The 18,712-nt window shown below is 45.0% G+C and overlaps 1 protein-coding gene across 14 annotated transcripts in view; it reads left to right on the top strand.

The window, feature by feature from the left end:
* The window catches only part of LOC142566721 (uncharacterized), a 438,480-nt gene that overhangs the window by 262,073 nt on the left and 157,695 nt on the right, over window positions 1–18,712 (top strand). For all 14 annotated transcript variants that reach the window (XM_075677566.1, XM_075677564.1, XM_075677563.1 and 11 more), the window contains one exon: window positions 6,679–6,988. In XM_075677566.1, the coding sequence (XP_075533681.1) occupies window positions 6,679–6,988 (310 nt within the window). The remainder of the gene's footprint in view (window positions 1–6,678; window positions 6,989–18,712) is intronic.

The following is an 18,712-nucleotide window of genomic DNA, read 5'->3' as shown; positions in this document are numbered from 1 at the left end:
TAGCGGGTTTATGCCTCAACAATATGTGGGGCATCCAAGACAGGTGAAGGAAAAAGACGACGGACAGCTGGCTAGCTGAATCTCGATAGGCACTCAGCTGACCAAAGCCGTCACGTCTAACTGTACTTGGTTTGTCAATAAACGCCTTTTGTGGGCGTACGACACAACTGTACCACGGAGTCGCAACACCTAGAAATTCCCTGTAGCCGCCGTCTTGCCAGTTTCTTGCCAACGACCTTCCTTATGGCTCAAGACAGAGGTGGGCAAGCACTAGCTCTAGTTGTGCCTGCTCAAAGGTCAATGCCGGTTGGACCTTTGCAGCTTTACATGAAACCATGCTCGTTCATGGGAAAAGCGGGTGAAGATGTCGACGAGTAGCTGACGCACTATGCAAGGGTGAGCTGCTACAAACGTTGGGACTCTGTCAGTCAGCTTGAATATGTCGTGCTGTTTCTAAGAGAGAGCGCTGATGTGGTACGAATCCTACGAAGACTCCCTAACAGCATGGGAGCACTTCGTTGAGGAAATCAAAAATTGTTTTGGTGACTCCTATGCCAAACAGAAATGTGTGGAGCAAATACTAGCACAAAGCGCTGAAACTCATGGAGAAACATGCACCACATACATAGAAGAGATCCTCAAGCTGTGCAAAATAGTGAATTCACAGATGTCTTCAATTTCCTTATAAGCAGAGAACACATTGATTCCATCTCAGATGCATTGCACCAAAATTTGCACCAAAATTTGCATGCCTGGCGAATGTGACTACCGTTGCCAGCGTCGATGAGAGCCCATCCGCCTATCTTTCGTCTACTATATGGCAGACCATGCATGAAGTACTGCTGCACCAACAGGTACTTGCCTGCAACTTCATGTAACAACCGGATGCTTATTCCCTGCAACACAGTGCCTGCAGCACCCTGTGCTTCGTGGCAACCGGCGGTATGTGTCATGGACACCAACCCCAGAGGAGCGCCATGGCAACCGTCGGTATATGTCACAGACTTCAACCACAGAGGAGCTCTATGGCCATGTGGGGGCACATTTACGCCCGAACACCAGCTTGGAGAACACTCTCGCCCTGGCAGGTGATCAGGTTTGCACGCCGACCAACCATTCTACCTGTGCAGCAAGCTCAGCGACTTCACTCTGCTGCATGACCCCCCACATCTGAGCGCTTCGAGGAGCAGTTCATTGATAGTCGTATACCTATGTGCTATAGCTGCGGCGACTTGGGTCACGTTGCCAGGTACTGCAATCACCACCAGCCACAGAGGTTTGACCAATCGATGATGTCTAGGCCGTACTGTGCTACACTTGGCGAAATATATTCGCCCTCGCACACAGATCCTGGAAGCTTGCCTCACCAGCACGCAGAGCCGCTGCGAAAATGTTCTACAGCATCCGATTGCAGCTTGACACCACTACCCGCTCCTCGCGTAAGCCGATCGCCGTCTCCGTGGCATCACTACCTGTCGCTGCCTACGGAAAGCTAGTCAGCGCGGCCATTGGAAGTGAGGTCGCTGGACAATCTTCGATATCAACAGAGATCCCTCCACCCATTTGTATGTTCAAGAATAACATGTCTGTACTAATTGACGAAGTTTCATCATTGGTCGTAGGGGACACAGGAGCAACCGTTTCAGTGATAAGTCTTGTGTTTAAAAGCCTCCTAGGATGAAAAGTAATGTTTCGCTGGGACCGTGCTGATACGTATTGCGGAGTGAGTGAGGAGTTGTTGCATCCTGTTGGGGTGTGCTATGTAGACGTTATCTTGGGTGGTCAAATATTTGACACAGAGTTTGCTGTTCTACCTCATTCTACGCATGACTTGATCCTGGGCCTTGATTTTTTTAAACTGTATGGTGCCACTGTTGACTGCAGAGCGGGAGAAATCGGTGTAGGTACAAGCTTTTCTGCTGCTTATGAAAGGCCCGCCGTATCACGAAAGTGTGCTTTGTGTATCCAGGGATACAGTTGTGCCTCCGTTATCCGGAATGTGTATTTCAGTCGCCTGTTTCCCTACCACCGACAGAACGTTTTACGCTACTGTGGAGCCCGTTCATCTGAGCTGGATTAAGAGGAATGTGCTGATACCGTATTGCACGTTGTTAGTTCACGTATGCACTGGCTTATGGACTGTAAACTGTTCCAGTGAACCAGCAATACCACTACAGGGTCTGAAACTTGCCGCCTACCATGACGATCAAGTGCTGTCGCTTGCCATTCTTACAGAGGCCCCTGATTCTGCGGATTAACGCCATTTTGTTAATGCATGCTTTGCTGCACACTCCTCAATTCTAACTATGGTGAACAAGTCGTTCAGGATTAAGCAGCGTCATGAAGTGGCAAATATTCTGCTGGAACATGCCCGACTGTTTGACTTTTTGCAGCAGGAGGGGCCACCATCGTTTCCTCCTTCTCGTGTACACCATCGCATAGACACGGGACCTGCCCAACCTTCGCGACAAAAGCCGTACAGAGTCTCACTATCGGAATGCAAGGAGATCAACGACCAAGTCTGGGAAATGCTAAATAAGAATGTAAACCAAGAATCCTGTATTCTGTGGGCAGCGCCAGTGACTCAGCTTAAGAAGAAAGATGGTACATGATGATCTTGTGTTGACTACCGCTGTGTCAACACCATCATTAAAAAGGATGTATGTCCTCTTCCATGTATTGATGATGCTATTGACTGCCTTTTATCAGTGTCTTACTCTTCGTCTGTTGACTTGCGGTTGGGGTACTGTCAGATTCCTATACACAAGGCAGACAAGGAGAAAACAGCGTTCATATCACCGGATGGAGTTTTCGAATTTAATGAGATGCCTTTCAGGCTCTGTAATGCGCATGCAACTTTGGAGTGCCTCATGGGCAACATCCTGCGTGGTTTGAAGTGGGAAGTATGCATGTGCTATCTAGATCATGTAGTGATTTTGGGGTGGACGTTCAGTGAGCACAACGCACGTCTTATTCTTGTGCAAGACTGCTTGGGAAAAGCGGGTTTGGTGCTCAACTCTAAAAAATTCATTTTGGAGCGCGCCAAACACTGGTTCTGGGCCATCTAGTGGATAAGGACGGCATACGACCCAATCCAATGAATACTGCTGCTGTGAAAGTCTTCAAACAACCTCGCCATGTAAAAGAGCTACGCAGTTTCCTGTGGCTTTGCTCGTACTTCTGCCAACTTATTCGTGGATTGGCCAACATTGCATATCTACTGATATACCTCCTCCAGAAGGGCATTCCTTTGAATGGATCCCTGAATGTGAGGCCAGTTTTCGTGATCTGAAATTTCTTCTGATGTTCCATCCCATTCTCCGACACTTTGACCATGTGGCTCCCATAAAAGTTCATACGGACGCTAGCAGTATTGGCGTCAGTGCTGTCCTTATTCAATGCGTCAACACCAAAGAACACGTTGTCGCCTATGCGAGTCACTCTTTAAGTAAAATCTGAGTGCAACTACACCACCACAGAGCAAGAATGTCTTGCAGTGATTTTCACAGTACAGCGCTTCCGTTCATGCCTGTATGGGCGCCCCTTCGCCGTGATGACAGACCATCCATCTCTCTGCTGGCTGGTTAACCTCCGTGATCCGTCAGGCTGGCTTGCGCGTCAGACACTTTGTTTAAAGGAATATGACTTTACCATTTCTTATAAAAGCAGCCGATTGCACGCTGACGCTGACTACCTCTCGCGCATGATGCTTCCAACAACGGACTGCAATGCGGACAACTTCGACCGCTATATGGTATCATTGGAGCCAGGATTTCCTGATATACATTCTTCAAGGTCAAAAAGACAGAACTTTAGAGCCACTGTTCAGTACTGCAAGGAAATCGGCACCATCCACTCGTTTCTGCGTTCGTGATGGGGTTTTGTACAAGAAGGACTATTCTCCTACAGGCTCACAATATCTTCTGGTGGTCCCGGAGAGTCTCTGTGTCTCCGTCTTGCATGCTATGCATGATGATCCAACATCTGGTCACTTGGGATCTGCGCGAATGCTCTGCCGTGTTCATGAAAGCTTCTACTGGCCTAAAATGCGCCAGACGGCCTACCAGTACGTGTCCAGGTGCAGTGCATGTCAACATCACAAGCATTCGAGTGCTCCTCCTGGTCGACCACATCCAGTGCCACCCCCCAGCACTCCATTTGAGCAAGTCAGCATCGGCCTTCTCGGTCCTTTCCTGCGGTCATCTGATGGGAATTGCTGAGTTGTCATGTGTGCCAATTGCTTAACACACTACTGTGAGACAGCTATGATACCATCGGCTACTGCAATGGAAGTGTGTGTTTTCTGCTGTGTTTTGTCATTCTCCAACATGGATATCCCAGAGTCATCACCAGCGATCGTGAGCGGCAGTTCACGGCAGACGTGGTCGAAGAGATGCTTCGTCTCTGTGCTTCAAGTTTTCGACATTCCACCCTGTATCATCCACAAACAAATGGTCTTACAAAATGCATGAACAGAACTCTTACTAACATGCTGTCCATGTATGCTGTGTTAGATCATAAGAACTGGGACAGCGTGTTACCTTTCATTACGCACACATTTAACACCTCATAGCATGACATTACGGGCTACAGTCCCTCCTTTCTTCTTTATGCTTGTCCACCTCGTTATACACTAGACACTATCTTCCCGTTTTCAAGCCATGATAATCTTTGTATATCCGAAACCATCCCTCTTGCTGAAGAGGCCCGATGACTTGCTTCTTTGTGCACTCTTGTTTCACAAAACCACTTGAAGGCACGCTACGACCGCCGACGCCAACATGTGATATATGACCCTGGTGACTTATTGTGGCTCTGGAAACCAAGAAGAAAACATGGATTATGTGAAAAGCTGCTGGCCCACTATGTTGGACCCTATGTTATTACTGATCGTATAAGCGGATTAGCCCACCACATAGCATGCCTCACATCAAATGGCCGACGGTCAGCAAAGACTGAACTTTTGCATGGAACCCATTTAAAGCCCTTTATTTCTCGTGAGCCTGTTTGACTTGCGCGGCGGGCTTCGTCTGCGCGGAGGGAAATGTGATACTCTTACGTGCGTAGTGGGTTTACGCCTCAGCAGTATGTGGGGCATCCAAGACAGGTGAAAGAAAAAGACGACATGCAGCTGGCTAGCTAAATCTCGATAGACGCCCAGCTGACCAAGACTGTCGCGTCTAACTCTACCTGACTTGCCAATAAATGCCTTTCGTGGGCGTAACAATATTTTTTATCTACAGCAGATTACTGAGTAGTTAGCAAAAAGAATGTAAAACACCAAAATAAATGTTTAGAAATAGAAGTTTCAGCATTGTAAATGTGCAAGCGGTGATTAGCACTGATCAAATGATTGTACTAGCTACATTATCCGAACACAAATTGTTAAGCATCACGTTTTTGTACAGCTAATCCGTGGCCTAGCTATACCCTTGTATAGCTATACCGCTGTATTCTATCTGCGGCATTTCACACACATGAAATGTATTACTTCTTGGGATCTAAATGAGGCATACAGGAAGGTAGGCACTTGAAGTGATCAAGAGTGGTCAAAGAAGGGACATGTCTCTGGAGCCAACATTTCGACAGTGTCACTTGACTCCATCAGGGCAACAACAAAGCAGTTGTCGCCCTGATGAAGGCAAGTCGTGTTGCCAAAATGTTGGCTCCGGAGGCATTCCATGTTTGACCACTGTTAATAATTGTTTCTTGGGAGTTTCATGCAGCGCTGTGCAAGCTGCAGGCATTCAAAGTCAATTATCTTTTAATGAACGCTACATATCTGTGACATTATTTATCTCCAGCGTGCCTTCAGTAGTCCATGTTCTTTCTCTTTTGCTCGCTTCTCCATGCCATGACAAAACCATGCTATGTGCTAGCTACGGTATAAAACCCTGCCATGGCAGTTACATCAACCTGTATGGTGCTCTGCAGTAGGCCCCATCCTGCTTATCCTGGTTACCGAAAGCATTCATAGAGAGGCCATACCAAATAAAATTCATGTTCAGATGAACATGGATTTTCTTACAAGCAGTGTAGTGCACTAATTTAGCAGAGTGGGGTTACAGTTACAATGTGTTCTTTTTGTGCATACTATGGTATAAAAAAAAGTGGATGGCAAATGTTTCTGAAGACCTTCAGGTAAAAAACAAAGATGGACCAAAGTGGTCATGTTATGTGACATTAATCGAAGTCACGAACTGCAGAGTCTTTCTAAATCCATATTGGGAAAATCCTGTGTCATGTGTTCTTTGGGCTTTACCAGATTCATTACCTCAGTTTGATAGCTTGACAAGCAACACGGAGAATTTCACAGCACAAGTGAATGAATCTATACAGCATGACGACAATGATGTGCAATTTAGCTAGCCCAATATAATCTTTATTGCATTCAAAATCGTGTTGAATTGTTTAATTTTCAGTTTATATGTTGGGAAATGACATTTCTTGCTCAGATCCTGTATTTTTACTTGATTTTTTTTTAGTTCTACGCCCTCTGTTACATTAGTCACCATGAGCATGGCATAGAAAGTGTGCTTAAGTTTGAGTAAATATAGTACGTATAGGATGAGGATGACATAAGAAATATGGTAGATATATCTTTGTAGTCTTAGCATAGAGATGATACAGAAATTCTGATCTGCACAATGTTTTACGTGACACACAAAATACTTTCAGGCACCACAGGACAGAGGAGCCACCACTCCACCCTCTCCCACAGCAGCGCTCAAGTCTTGCTGGAATCCCATTGTAAGCCAGCTCAAGGAGCAGCACTCACCGCGGGCTGAGCAGTACCACCAGCAGCGGACGCCCCCACTGCTGCCTGCCGGCACCACAGCATCCCCACTGAGTACCCCAGGAACGCCTCCAATGGTGTATCCCATACCGCCACCCCCGCCTGCGTACCCAGCACAGCAGCCTCACAGGAGCCCCTCAGGCTTGCCCCCATCTCAGAGCCCCACAGTCACTTTGCTGCAGAAGGCACGAGGTATGATTCTATGATGTATGAGCATTATGGCTGCGATGAAGCTGGGCCCATGATTGTCAGAAAGAACCAACCTTGTTCAGTGCGCTCGCACACACAATACAGACCGCATTCTAAAAAGTGACAGCACAACACAAAGACTAGATGCAAGGAAACTACAGCTTGTAGTCCCAAACAGCCGCACACACATGCACACACATGCACACACATGCACACACATGCATGCAGTTAGTTGAGCTACTTGCTCACGTCAAGCCTAGGGATTGCCATAAATGTCACCATTGGAAATGCAGAGCTGCTGGACGTCTAGGCAATATTAGCAGGGTAGCAGTCTGTTGACCACCTCCATGAAGTGGTCTGTAGCTGTGAAATAGTTTCAGACCTCAACATCTGTTCTACGAACAGTTAGAGCTGCGCCAGAACTCAGCTGAGGTTGCAGGACTGGAAGAAAGGACAGCCGGCCAACAGAAGACCTGGCTGCAGCTGTTAGCTAGTACAAGGTTGGCCAAATATGGATGCCTTGTTTATCAGGCCTGTGTGCAAGCCACCAAGTTCGCGCATCGGACATGACAGCAGATGTGCACTGGCTGCAAATGGTTGGCCGGCAGTACAACCAGCCACAAGGTGCGCACAGCAGGCAGGACACCAAGCAATGATTAGCTCGTTGAGAAACTTTGAACTGCTGATAAACCAGCTCCAATTACAGATTTTTCTGTTTGCTGTCTCCCCAGCAGGCAGCATCCTCATAGTCTTGTGCCGTCTTGGTGTCTTCTCATGGTGCGTAATCAACATCATGATTATTGACCCATGATAATGACCATGATTATCATGATAATGACCCACATCCTTGCATGCATAATCTAGAGCATAAATGTTTTTTTTTTTATCACCAATCTGGCTTCCGAAGAGCGAGGTCTACAGCCGATAATCTTGTTCTCCTTGAGTCATATATACGTGATGCATTTGTACACAGCCAATACTGTCTATCTGTATTCTTTGATCTTGAGAAGGCATATGATACTGCCTGGCGATATGGTATTCTGCAAGACCTGTCGTCCTATGTAATTTGTGGTAACATGCTGAACATTCTGCAAAATTATCTATCTGAAAGGAAATTCCACGTAAGAATTGGCAGTGTACTATCGTGTACTTTTGTTCAAGAAAACAGTGTACTACAATGCGGAGTGCTAAGTTGCACACTTCTTATAATTGAAATGAACTCTCTCCGCTCTATTATAGCATCCATGTTATTCTGTCTACGTGGACGACATCCAAATCAGCTTTAAATCTTGCAATCTGTCCATATGTGAATGCCAGATACAGTTCAGTGTTAATCGGCTCGCCAAATGGGCAGACGAAAACGGGTTCAGATTCCGTGCAGAAAAGACTACCTGTGGGCTGTTTTTCAGACGAAGAGGGGTACGTCTTGACCCTTGCATTGCGATGAATGGGAGAAGCCTGGTAAATAGAAAAGAACAAAAATTTTTGGGTGTAATCTTCGATACTAAGCTAACCTTCATGCAGCATATAAAACAGTTGTAGCTGAAATGTCTGAAAACTATGAGCCTTTTAAAGATTTTATCACACCAGTCGTGGGGAACAGATAGGTATTGTCTCCTATCTCTTTTTAAAAGCCTTGTGTTGTCACGCATAGACTATGGATGTGTTGTTTACCAGGCAGCTTCAAAGACAACACTTAAGCTACTCGATCCTGTCTATCACTTATGTATCCGCATAGCACTTGGTGCCTTTCGTATGAGCCCTGTCCAAAGTCTCTATGCAGAGCTGGATCAGTGGCCACTGGATTATCAGCGTACATATCTTGGAATCACCTATGCAATAGGAACCATGTCGCTAAAACATCCATGCAAAGCACTCATAAATGATCAGTCCACAAATCAGCTGTATTTAAACCGGCTTTCACACGCACCGCCGTTCCCGTTAGCAGTGAAATCTGTTGTGGAAAAACTCGCAATAGTTTTCACAGATCTGTGCAGGAAAGTGACTACACTGAACTCATCCCACCTTGGGAGCAATGTCCACTCACCTGTAACTTGTCCTTTAAAGAGCTTAACAAAAGTAGTTGTCCAAGTGCCCTCATCCAGCACCATTTTTTGGCCCTTGAAGACAAGTATAGAACTATGGCATTTTTCACTGATGCTTTAAAGTCTGCAACTTCGGTGTCATGTGAAGCCCATGGCCCAAACTTCTCCAACTCTGAAACCTTGCATAACCATAGCAGCATCTTTGCAGTGGAAGCATACGGTATTCTGATCAATGTTGAGTACATAGTACAGCACAAGATACAAAAATCTATAATATGCAGATTCCTTAAGCGTTGTCACAGCCCTGTCCTGTGGCAAAGCAAGCCAAAACCCTGTGTTAAACAAGCTCCTTAAACACATTCACGTAGCGTATAAACTAAACCTTGCTCTTGTTGTATGCTGGGTGGCAGGCCACTCTGGGATCGCAGGCAATGAAATGGCGGACAAAAATGCTGGACAAGCGGCTCATAGGGATACAATTGATGTAAGCTGGGTACCTGGTGTAGACATGAAACATGCGGTACGAAATGCATTCCGTAATCATTGGCAAGCTGAATGGGACAAGTAAGTTGAAAATAAGCTGCACCTGCTTAAACTGCAGTTAACCAAATCTTTCCCACTGAAGCTTGATAGACTCACCGAAGTCACCCTGGCATAACTCAGAATAGGACACACCAATGGCACACACAAACACCTCTTGACTGCAACTGACCCACCAATGTGCACACGCTGCGTTAAGAACCTAACTGTCCTACATGTCCTCATTCATTGTCCCGAACTTCACCGAGAGCGAGTGGCTCATTTTAGGGAACTCTGCTCACACCATATACCCCCCGTCCCCCAATGTTCTTAACAGAGGATTCACTTTTTAACTTTAAAAGAGTGCTTAATTATCTTGCACAAGTTAACTTTCTAGAAATCATCTCATTCCATCCTGACCGTCAGATTGTGCCTCACAGGTGAGGTGCAGCCTGATGCACAAAAGTATGTCTGAGCTCTTGCACTTCTTGCGTAAGCAAGAATTGTACCTACAGCAAGGGACTCGTAATATCCACAATAATTTAACATGCGTGCCTGTAGCCAATGCATTTAAGACCTTATATTTATTTTAATAATTATTTTAGAATTGATGCACTAATATCTATAGATCTCTCTTACACATAGGCCTCTACACATCCTCTATTTTAAATCATAGTCTTAAACTAATAATTTTGCTAAAATCAAGCCACATGACCTGGGGCTCTTTGGCCTTAGATGCCCTTGCGCCAATAAAATGCAATCATCATGATCACTTCCATGTGGCTGCTTTATTGTAGGCCTGAGCCATATGTCCTGGAAACACTGAGTGTATAGTACAGATGAAGCAAACTCTCTCTGCAGAAAGTGAATTCCAGCATCTTAGTTGATGGTACTTGGTTGGGTGCCTGCCACCAGCTAAGGGAATCTGACATATTGGTGTGTAGCACCTTTGCAGTATTTGCATAAGCTGCTGACATGTGGGAAGATTTCCTTAATATTAAAATAATTTGTGCACTTATTGATAGAGCCTAACTCCTTGCATGGTCCACAGTTCTTGCAGCTGTGTTGCAAAGAACTGCTGTAATGAGTGTTAATGCAGTTTTCACTAGCAATGCAAGCTATCTTGCTTGCTTTGCCAGACTCACAGCACAGAACTATTACTTGCTTTTTGTATACTTAGCTGGTGCTTTGGGTCAATCATGGAGCCACTTTTTCATATGATGCGTAAGAGTTTCATCTGACAGCATCAGCACTCTATGAACTGACCTTGGAAGCTGTTGTGTAGATACAACAGATACTTGGTGACCCAAGATAAACTGAGTCCAAAGCAAGTGAAGAATGCATGAACCGGAAGGTGATATTGTACAAGTAGATGATAGGCAAAAGCCTACTTACGTGGGTTCCTCCATACCTGCATCTTCCCGCCCTTCGTAGAACAACTGATACCAGAAGAACCACATTATGCATATTAATATCGCCTTATAGTTCATGTGTTCCTCAGTTGCTTTGGGTTTGGCTTATCTCGGACCACCCTGTACTGTTGTGGTTCATAATGCGATCACACCATTTTGTCATATTATGACAACGCTTTGTGTGTATTGTGTAGTAGATCTATATCTTTATAGAAAACAGCACAAATTTGTGATAGAGGCAGATTCAACAGGTGCACATTAATGCTGCTTTGTGCTGTGTTCACTGAAATGCACCTGTACCAACTCACTCAAGTGTCAGCTCTTATGAATGTGAATGTGTATGGTTGCTCATTCTCTGTTTTATCTGCCTTATAGCTTAGACATGTGAATTGACACTCTATACCCTTCCTGGACACACGATGCTTTGACACTTGTCGCAAATGGGTTGTCTTACCTGACGACTGATTCATTAGCACTGAGGAGAGAAACTGCTACAGGTTGTTGTCTGAAAAGCAGTCTGTACAACTGCACAAGGCACACACACTTTAGACCCTCCATGTTGCTACCTGACACTGTGCTAAAAAATGAAGCTTTATTTTTGGATAAATATTAATGATATAGGAACTGTACAAAATAAAAAGAATTTTCTTTACAGAGGAACCGAATTTTGTTGCACAATCAGGACTCTGCCAGTCAAAAGAATGTTGTTGCTGTGATCAGTAGCTGTAGACCTTGTAATCATGATATAAAACATGATTTGCCCCAGAATTTGACAAATTATTAATGATATCCTCTATTATTGTGACCAATCTTATTTTGATTTCGAAGATTACTGAGAGTGCTATGACATCACAAAACATGTGATAAATGTAGCAGTTGATCACGTGGCACCACAAACTGTTGAGGCGCACTGGACACATTCACACTGTTTGGCAAAAGGCTGAGTGCATATAATTCCTATAAATAAGCTTATCAAGGGGACTTCACTGCATTTAGCCATCTCCTGTGCTGTCAAAGAATTGCCTAATGAGTTCTTCCCTTCTGCCTCACTGTAAGTTACAGTGGAACCTCGTTGATATAATCCTGTTTCATACGATTTCCTGGCACCAACGTTGGAGATTGAGAACGCAAGAAATGACCCATTGACACTTCTCTTTTACCTAATAAAACCTTCCCTAAAAACACATTCTTTGGGCACCAACATTCAGTACATTGCCAAAGTGTGATTGTGTGATACGTTTTCCTGCTGCTAGATCCTGTGTGAACAAGAAAAGGCACAAGGCAGGCATGATCAGGAGTAGTAGGCGCCCACCACGGCAGCTTCCCTGCCGACTAGCCTGCTTGTGTTTCGTGTAAATGCCAGCACACGCTCAGTTTCCTCTTTCAGCGCCAGCAAATTTCATCATGGGTTGTCGCTCGTTGTCGCATACTCTCATTCACAGCTATAGCTGCCAATCCTTTTGTAATACACACAGTGCATGTGGCATAGTGCCATTGGAAGACTACTGCATGCCTCTAATAGGCATTAGTCCAAATGTGCTGCCATTTCCTGCAGAAGGTGGCGCAAAGTAGGCATCACGTTTCACACTGATGGCATTGTATTGCAGCATCACCTACCAGCTCGATTTCGTTTCCGTTTCCCATCGCTGTCCTTAAACACTACACAACAGGAAAATGGCAAAGCCCGTCTTCTGTCGGCATCGTTTTCCACCACCAGATCGATTTCATTTCGGCTTCCTTTTGCCGTCTGTAAACACTGCGTAATAGGAAAAAAGTGTGTCTGATTGGTGCCAGAACTATTCTTGCCCATCAAAACATTCCACCAGGATGCCCCACCCGAAGAATCTGCTGACCCTAGACTGAATACGAGGAGTGAAAACGTAAGTTTGCCGAAGCCGCAAGAATGACAATGCGCGTCTCGGGCCGTTCGTGCCCCATCAGTTTGGCGTGCATCGGCGCCTCGTGCTGCAACGATTTGCACAATGCTTCACCTTGCATAGATTTCAACTACAATTGAGTCTTGCAAATTTTTTAGTGAATTTGTATATGTTTTCCTGTTTAGTATCGTATTTTCTGCACCTATAAGTTGCACGTGTGCATAAGTTGTACCCCTTGTTCCTGGCGAGTTTCTAATAAAAAATTTATATTTAAGTCGCACCAATGTTTAGAACGCACCCATTTTAAGTCGGTCAAGATGATGAAGTGCAATTATGCACGATTATACACTCCTCACAAAATTCCATTTGAGGGCACTGAATTCTCATAAACAAAATTCTGATGAGCCCCAAATTCTAGCAAAAAAGCTACAACCAACATTTGTGGCACTTCACTCGAAGACATTGAAGGCCTCATCCTTCCCTGCAGTAAAAAAGTTTATCTAATTCGACCAGCAGCATCACTGGTCACCGTTGGCAGCCTGTGGCATGGCAGGCTCAGGAAAAAAACATTTTTGTTGGCCGTGCCAGCGTGCCAGGTATTGTGCATACAAGGAAGGACCCATCAATAATTTCCTGATAAAAAGCATGGACATTATTTTTATTGAATACAACTTTTTTTGCTAATACAACTTTAATCACCCTCAAAGTACTCTCCATTAGTACAATGCACTTGTCCAAATGTTCATTCCATTGTTGGAAGTACTTTCCGAATTCGGCCTCTTTTATACCTGCTAGCACGATTGTGACATTGCGTTTGACTTCATCAACATCCTCAAAACGCTTGCCTTTCAAGTCCCTTTTCACATGATGGAACAGGAAGAAGTTCGCAGGAGCCAAATCTGGCAAATAGGGTGCATGGGTGAAGGTAGTTGTCTGTGTTGAGGCCAAAAACCAGCGAACATTGAGAGCCGTGTGCATGGGAACATTGTCATGATGCAGGAACCACTCGCCGGAATTCCACAAGGCTGGATGTTTTCACGCCACACTTCTGCACAGCCGTTTCAACAACCCCAAACAGAATTATTTGATGGTCTGGTTTTGAGGGACAAATTCTGAGTGTGCGATCCCTTTGATATAAAAAAAAATAAATAATAATAGTAGAAGAAGATCAGCATCGTCTTTAAATTCAATTTAACCTGACAAGCTTTTTTTGAATGAGGCAAGCCTAGTGAATTGACTTGTCTGTTGTTTAGTACTTTCTGGATTGTACCCATACTGCCATGACTCGCCGCCTGTGATGATTTTGCTGAAAAACTCTGGATAGTCTGGGACTGCGTCCTTCATTGCATGACAGGCTTCCAAGTGATGATCCCTTTGTTGTTTGGTGAGAAGCCTGGGCACAAACTTAGCAGCCACTCGTCGAATCCCCAAACCGTGCAAAATGCACTGAATGGAGCTCTAGGATTACTCACATAAGTCTTCGAGTTGGCCTTATTGTTCTGCATCGGTCTTCCCTGATGAGATCATGGATTTTGGTGATGTCCTCAGTTCACGCACTTGAAGGACGGCCGTAACGGGGCTGATCTTCAATGGTCATTTCCCCCCTTTTAAACTGAGCAAACCATTTGTACACTTTCATTTTACTCAGATCATGTTCTTTGTAAGCTGTTTGCATCATCACAAGAGTTTCTGCTGCATTCTTGCTGAGTTAAAAACAAAACTTCACAGCTGCACATTGTTCGTGCAAATCTGCCATTTCTTTGTGTCATGAGTACACACAGAACTGCCAGTGAAACCACATGCATTGTTGTCGGTTGATGCCACTTCGCATACTGACTCGGGAGAGGTCCTCCCAGAGCACCCTAGTGGCATAACCTCGTACTACAAGTACATGATGTGCAGGAGTACGATTCCTATCATTATTGGGGCCCCCCTTGTGTATATGTCACGCCACTGTATAAAACGCACTGCCGAAAATTTTTGGGAAAAAAACGCGTCCACAATATACGGTATGTTTTTTCTTGTTTTTTTTTCTCTCCTGAATGTAGGTTCTACTGTACTTCTCAATCCTGCACAATATAGGATTGATTAAGAGGAGGCATTGTGAAGGAAGAGAAGACAAGTGGCTGATACTGCTGAGGAGATATTTGTGGGCCAGTTGTTTGACCATTGTTGTTGTGCGGGCAACACGCTTGTAGACATGTGCACAAACACCAGAAGAGACAAACACAAGCGCTGAGAGAGAGGAGAGAAACATCTATGAGCAAATAAGCACAAGCAGGGGACCTGTTTGTCTCTTTGTGTTTGTGCAAGTGTCTACGAGTGTGCTACCTTTACAGCAACACAAGCGTGATCTATGTTCAGGGTGACAGCAAAGATTACAGAAAATGTTGAGGTTGATTCTGTGGCTTCAGTTGGTAGATCATAGACTTTTTTTTTACTGGATACACAGCTGGGGAGGGTCCACAACAGCTAGCCTGATGTTTCCTGCTTTCTTTTGTGCACATGTCTCAACACTTGTCAGCACTTACCGATTTCATCACAAGATGCTTTTAGATGATGATATACAGACCAACCTCATTTTTAGCAGCATTGTTTATAATGAAGTCATAACTGTGATAACGTCGTCACAATGCCCCTTGAAATTATATAAAAACTCGTGCATTTAAAATATCATCTTAACTAAGCAAACATTTGCTACAAATCTATATAATATAATCCATCTTCAGTTCAAAACGAAGATTTCCTAATAAGTTTCTGTCGATTAGGCCTAAATCTGGCAGTGCATGACACTGCCAATAGTAGCTCCTCTGATGTAGCAGTGCAAAACTCCCATGAGCTGTCGGCCACCTGGCGACTTGCCAGGGCTGCTGATTAGGTGGCCCCTCTTCCTTTATGCTACTGCTGCCACCTCAGCTCCGTGCACGCAACATGCTGTGCTTTGGTTGAATACTGTCACAGCAGAATGATATATGAACAGTGAAGCATCTGGCGTGAGGTACATGCGGCGTCATCTAACTGTGGCGACGATAAACTGCAACTCATCATCATCATCATCATCATCATCATCATCATCATCAGCCTGGTTATGCCCACTGCAGGGCAAAGGCCTCACCCATACTTTTTAATTTTTAGACCCACCCTTCTGCTTTGCCTCTCCAGGTCAGTCAGCAATGCACTGCAATTGGTCCCCTGAGTTACTAAGCAAGGCAATATCATCAGCGAATCGCAAGTTACTAAGGAATTCTCCATTAACTCTTATCCCCAATTCTTCCCAGTGCAGGTCTCTGAATACCTCCTGTAAACAGGCTGTGAATAGCATTGGAGAGACCGTATCTCCCACCCCTGATGCCTTTCTTTATTCGGATTTTGTTGCTTTCTTTATGGAGGACTATGATGGCTGTGGAGCCGCTATAGATATCTTTCAGTATTTTTACATACGGCTCGTCTACACCCTGATTCCTTAATGCCTCCATGACTGCTGATGTTTCGACTGAATCAAACGCTTTCTCGTAATCAATGAAAGCTATATATAAGGGTTGGTTAGATTCCGCACATTTCTCTATCACCTGATTGATAGTGTGAATATGGTCTATTGTTGAGTAGCTTTTACGGAATCCTGCCTGGTCCTTTGGTTGACGGAAGTCTAAGGTGTTCCTGATTCTGTTTGCGATTACTTAGTAAATACTTTTTATGCAACGGACAGTAAGCTGATCGGTCTATAATTTTTCAAGTCTTTGGCGTCCCCTTTCTTATGGATTAGGATTATGTTAGCGTTCTTCCAAGATTCCCTTACGCTCGAAGTCGTGAGGCATTGCGAATACAGGGTGGTCAGTTTCTCTAGAACAATCTGCCCACCATCCTTCAACAAATCTGCTGTTACCTGATCGTCCCGGCTGCCTTCCCCCTTTGCGTATCTCTCAAGGTTTTCTTTACTTCTTCCGGCATTACTTGTGGGATTTCAAATTACTCAAGGCTATTCTCTCTTCCGTGATCGTAGTGGGTGCCACTGGTACTGTATAAATCTCTATAGATCTCCTCAGCCACTTGAACTATCTCATCCATATTAGTAATGATATTGCCGGCTTTGTCTCTTAACGCATGCATCTGATTCTTGCCAATTCCTAGTTTTTTCTTCACTGCTTTTAGGCTTCCTCCGTTCCTGAGAGCATGTTCAATTCTATCCATATTATACTTCCTTATGTCAGCTGTCTTACACTTGTTGATTAACTTCGAAAGTTGTGCCAGTTCTATTCTAGCTGTAGGGTTAGAGGCTTTCATACATTGGCGTTTCTTGATGAGATCTTTCGTCTCCTGCGATAGCTTACTGGTATCCTGTCTAACGGAGTTACCACCGACTTCTATTGCACACTCCTTAATGATGCCCACAAGATTGTCGTTCATTGCTTCAACGCTAGGGTCCTCTTCCTGAGTTAAAGCCGAATACCTGTTCTGTAGCTTGATCTGGAACTCCTCTATTTTCCCTCTTACCGCTAACTCATTGATCGGCTTCTTAGGTACCAGTTTCTTCCGTTCCCTCCTCAGGTCTAGGCTTGTTCGAGTTCTTACCATCCTATGGTCACTGCAGCGCACCTTGCTGAGCACGTCCACATCTTGTATGATGCCAGGGTTAGTGCAGAGTATGAACTCTATTTCATTTCTAGTCTCGTCATTCGGGCTCCTCCAGGTCCACTTTCGGCTGTCCCGCTTGCGGAAGAAGGTATTCATTATCCTCATATTATTTTGTTCCGCAAACTCTACTAATAACTCTCCCGTTATTCCTAGTGCCTATGCCATATTCCCCCACTGCCTTGTCTCCAGCCTGCTTGTTGCCTACCTTGGCATTGAAGTCGCCCATCAGCATAGTGTATTTTGTTTTGACTTTACCCATCGCCGATTCCACGTCTTCATAGAAGCTTTCGACTTCCTTGTCATCATGACTGGATGTAGCTGCATACACCTGTACAACCTTCATTTTGTACCTCTTATTAAGTTTCACAACAAGAGCTGCCACCCTCTCGTTAATGCTATAGAATTCCTGTATGTTACCAGCTATATTCTTATTAATCAGGAATCCGACTCCTAGTTCTCGCCTCTCCGCTAAGCCCCGGTAGCACAGGACGTGCCCACTTTTTAGCACTGTATATGCTTCTTTTGGCCTCCTAACTTCACTGAGCCCTATTATATCCCATTTACCGCCCTCTAATTCCTCCAATAGCACTGCTTGACTCGCCTCACTAGATAACATTCTAGCGTTAAACGTTGCCAGGTTCATGTTCCAATGGCGGCCTGTCCGGAGCCAGGGATTCTTAGCACCCTCTGCTGCGTCGCAGGTCTGACCGCCGCCGTGGTCAGTTGCTTCGCAGCTGCTGGGGACGGAGGGCCGGGGTTTGATTGTTGTGTTCATATAGGAGGTTGTGGCCAAGTACTGCACCAGGGTGGCCAATCCTGCTTTGGTGAGGGAGTGTGTTACCGGTTCTGGTCACCGGGATCAGGACACACTCCAGACCTGTTTAAGCAATTTTATCAACACGCGGATTTTTTTTTTTAATCCGGTGGAGAATTCTGCGGCACCGGGATTCGAACCACGGACCTCTTGCACGCGAGGCGGGTGTTCTACCTCCACGCCACCGCTGCACCTCTTGCGAAGTCAACTCATGCAACTGCAACTCATGCGCAGTCAAGTAAAGGGGCTCATGGCTTCACATGTTGCTGATATGTTCTGGGCAATTGCTGGCGGAATCCTGCAAACCTTTGCCTTCGTATAGTGCTCTTCCCTGGACGCCAGCTGAAAGCGATTGCTCTTTTATTATTTAGAAACGTGTACTCGTGTGAGGACACAGAATGGGCTGTAGAGGTGTAATGGTTATGATG

The sequence above is a fragment of the Dermacentor variabilis genome, unplaced genomic scaffold (genome assembly GCF_050947875.1).
Source record: "Dermacentor variabilis isolate Ectoservices unplaced genomic scaffold, ASM5094787v1 scaffold_13, whole genome shotgun sequence".
Classification (NCBI taxonomy): Eukaryota; Metazoa; Arthropoda; class Arachnida; order Ixodida; family Ixodidae; genus Dermacentor; species Dermacentor variabilis.
The sequence above is the reverse complement of the archived record's forward strand: the minus strand, read 5'-3'. Positions and strand labels throughout refer to the sequence as shown.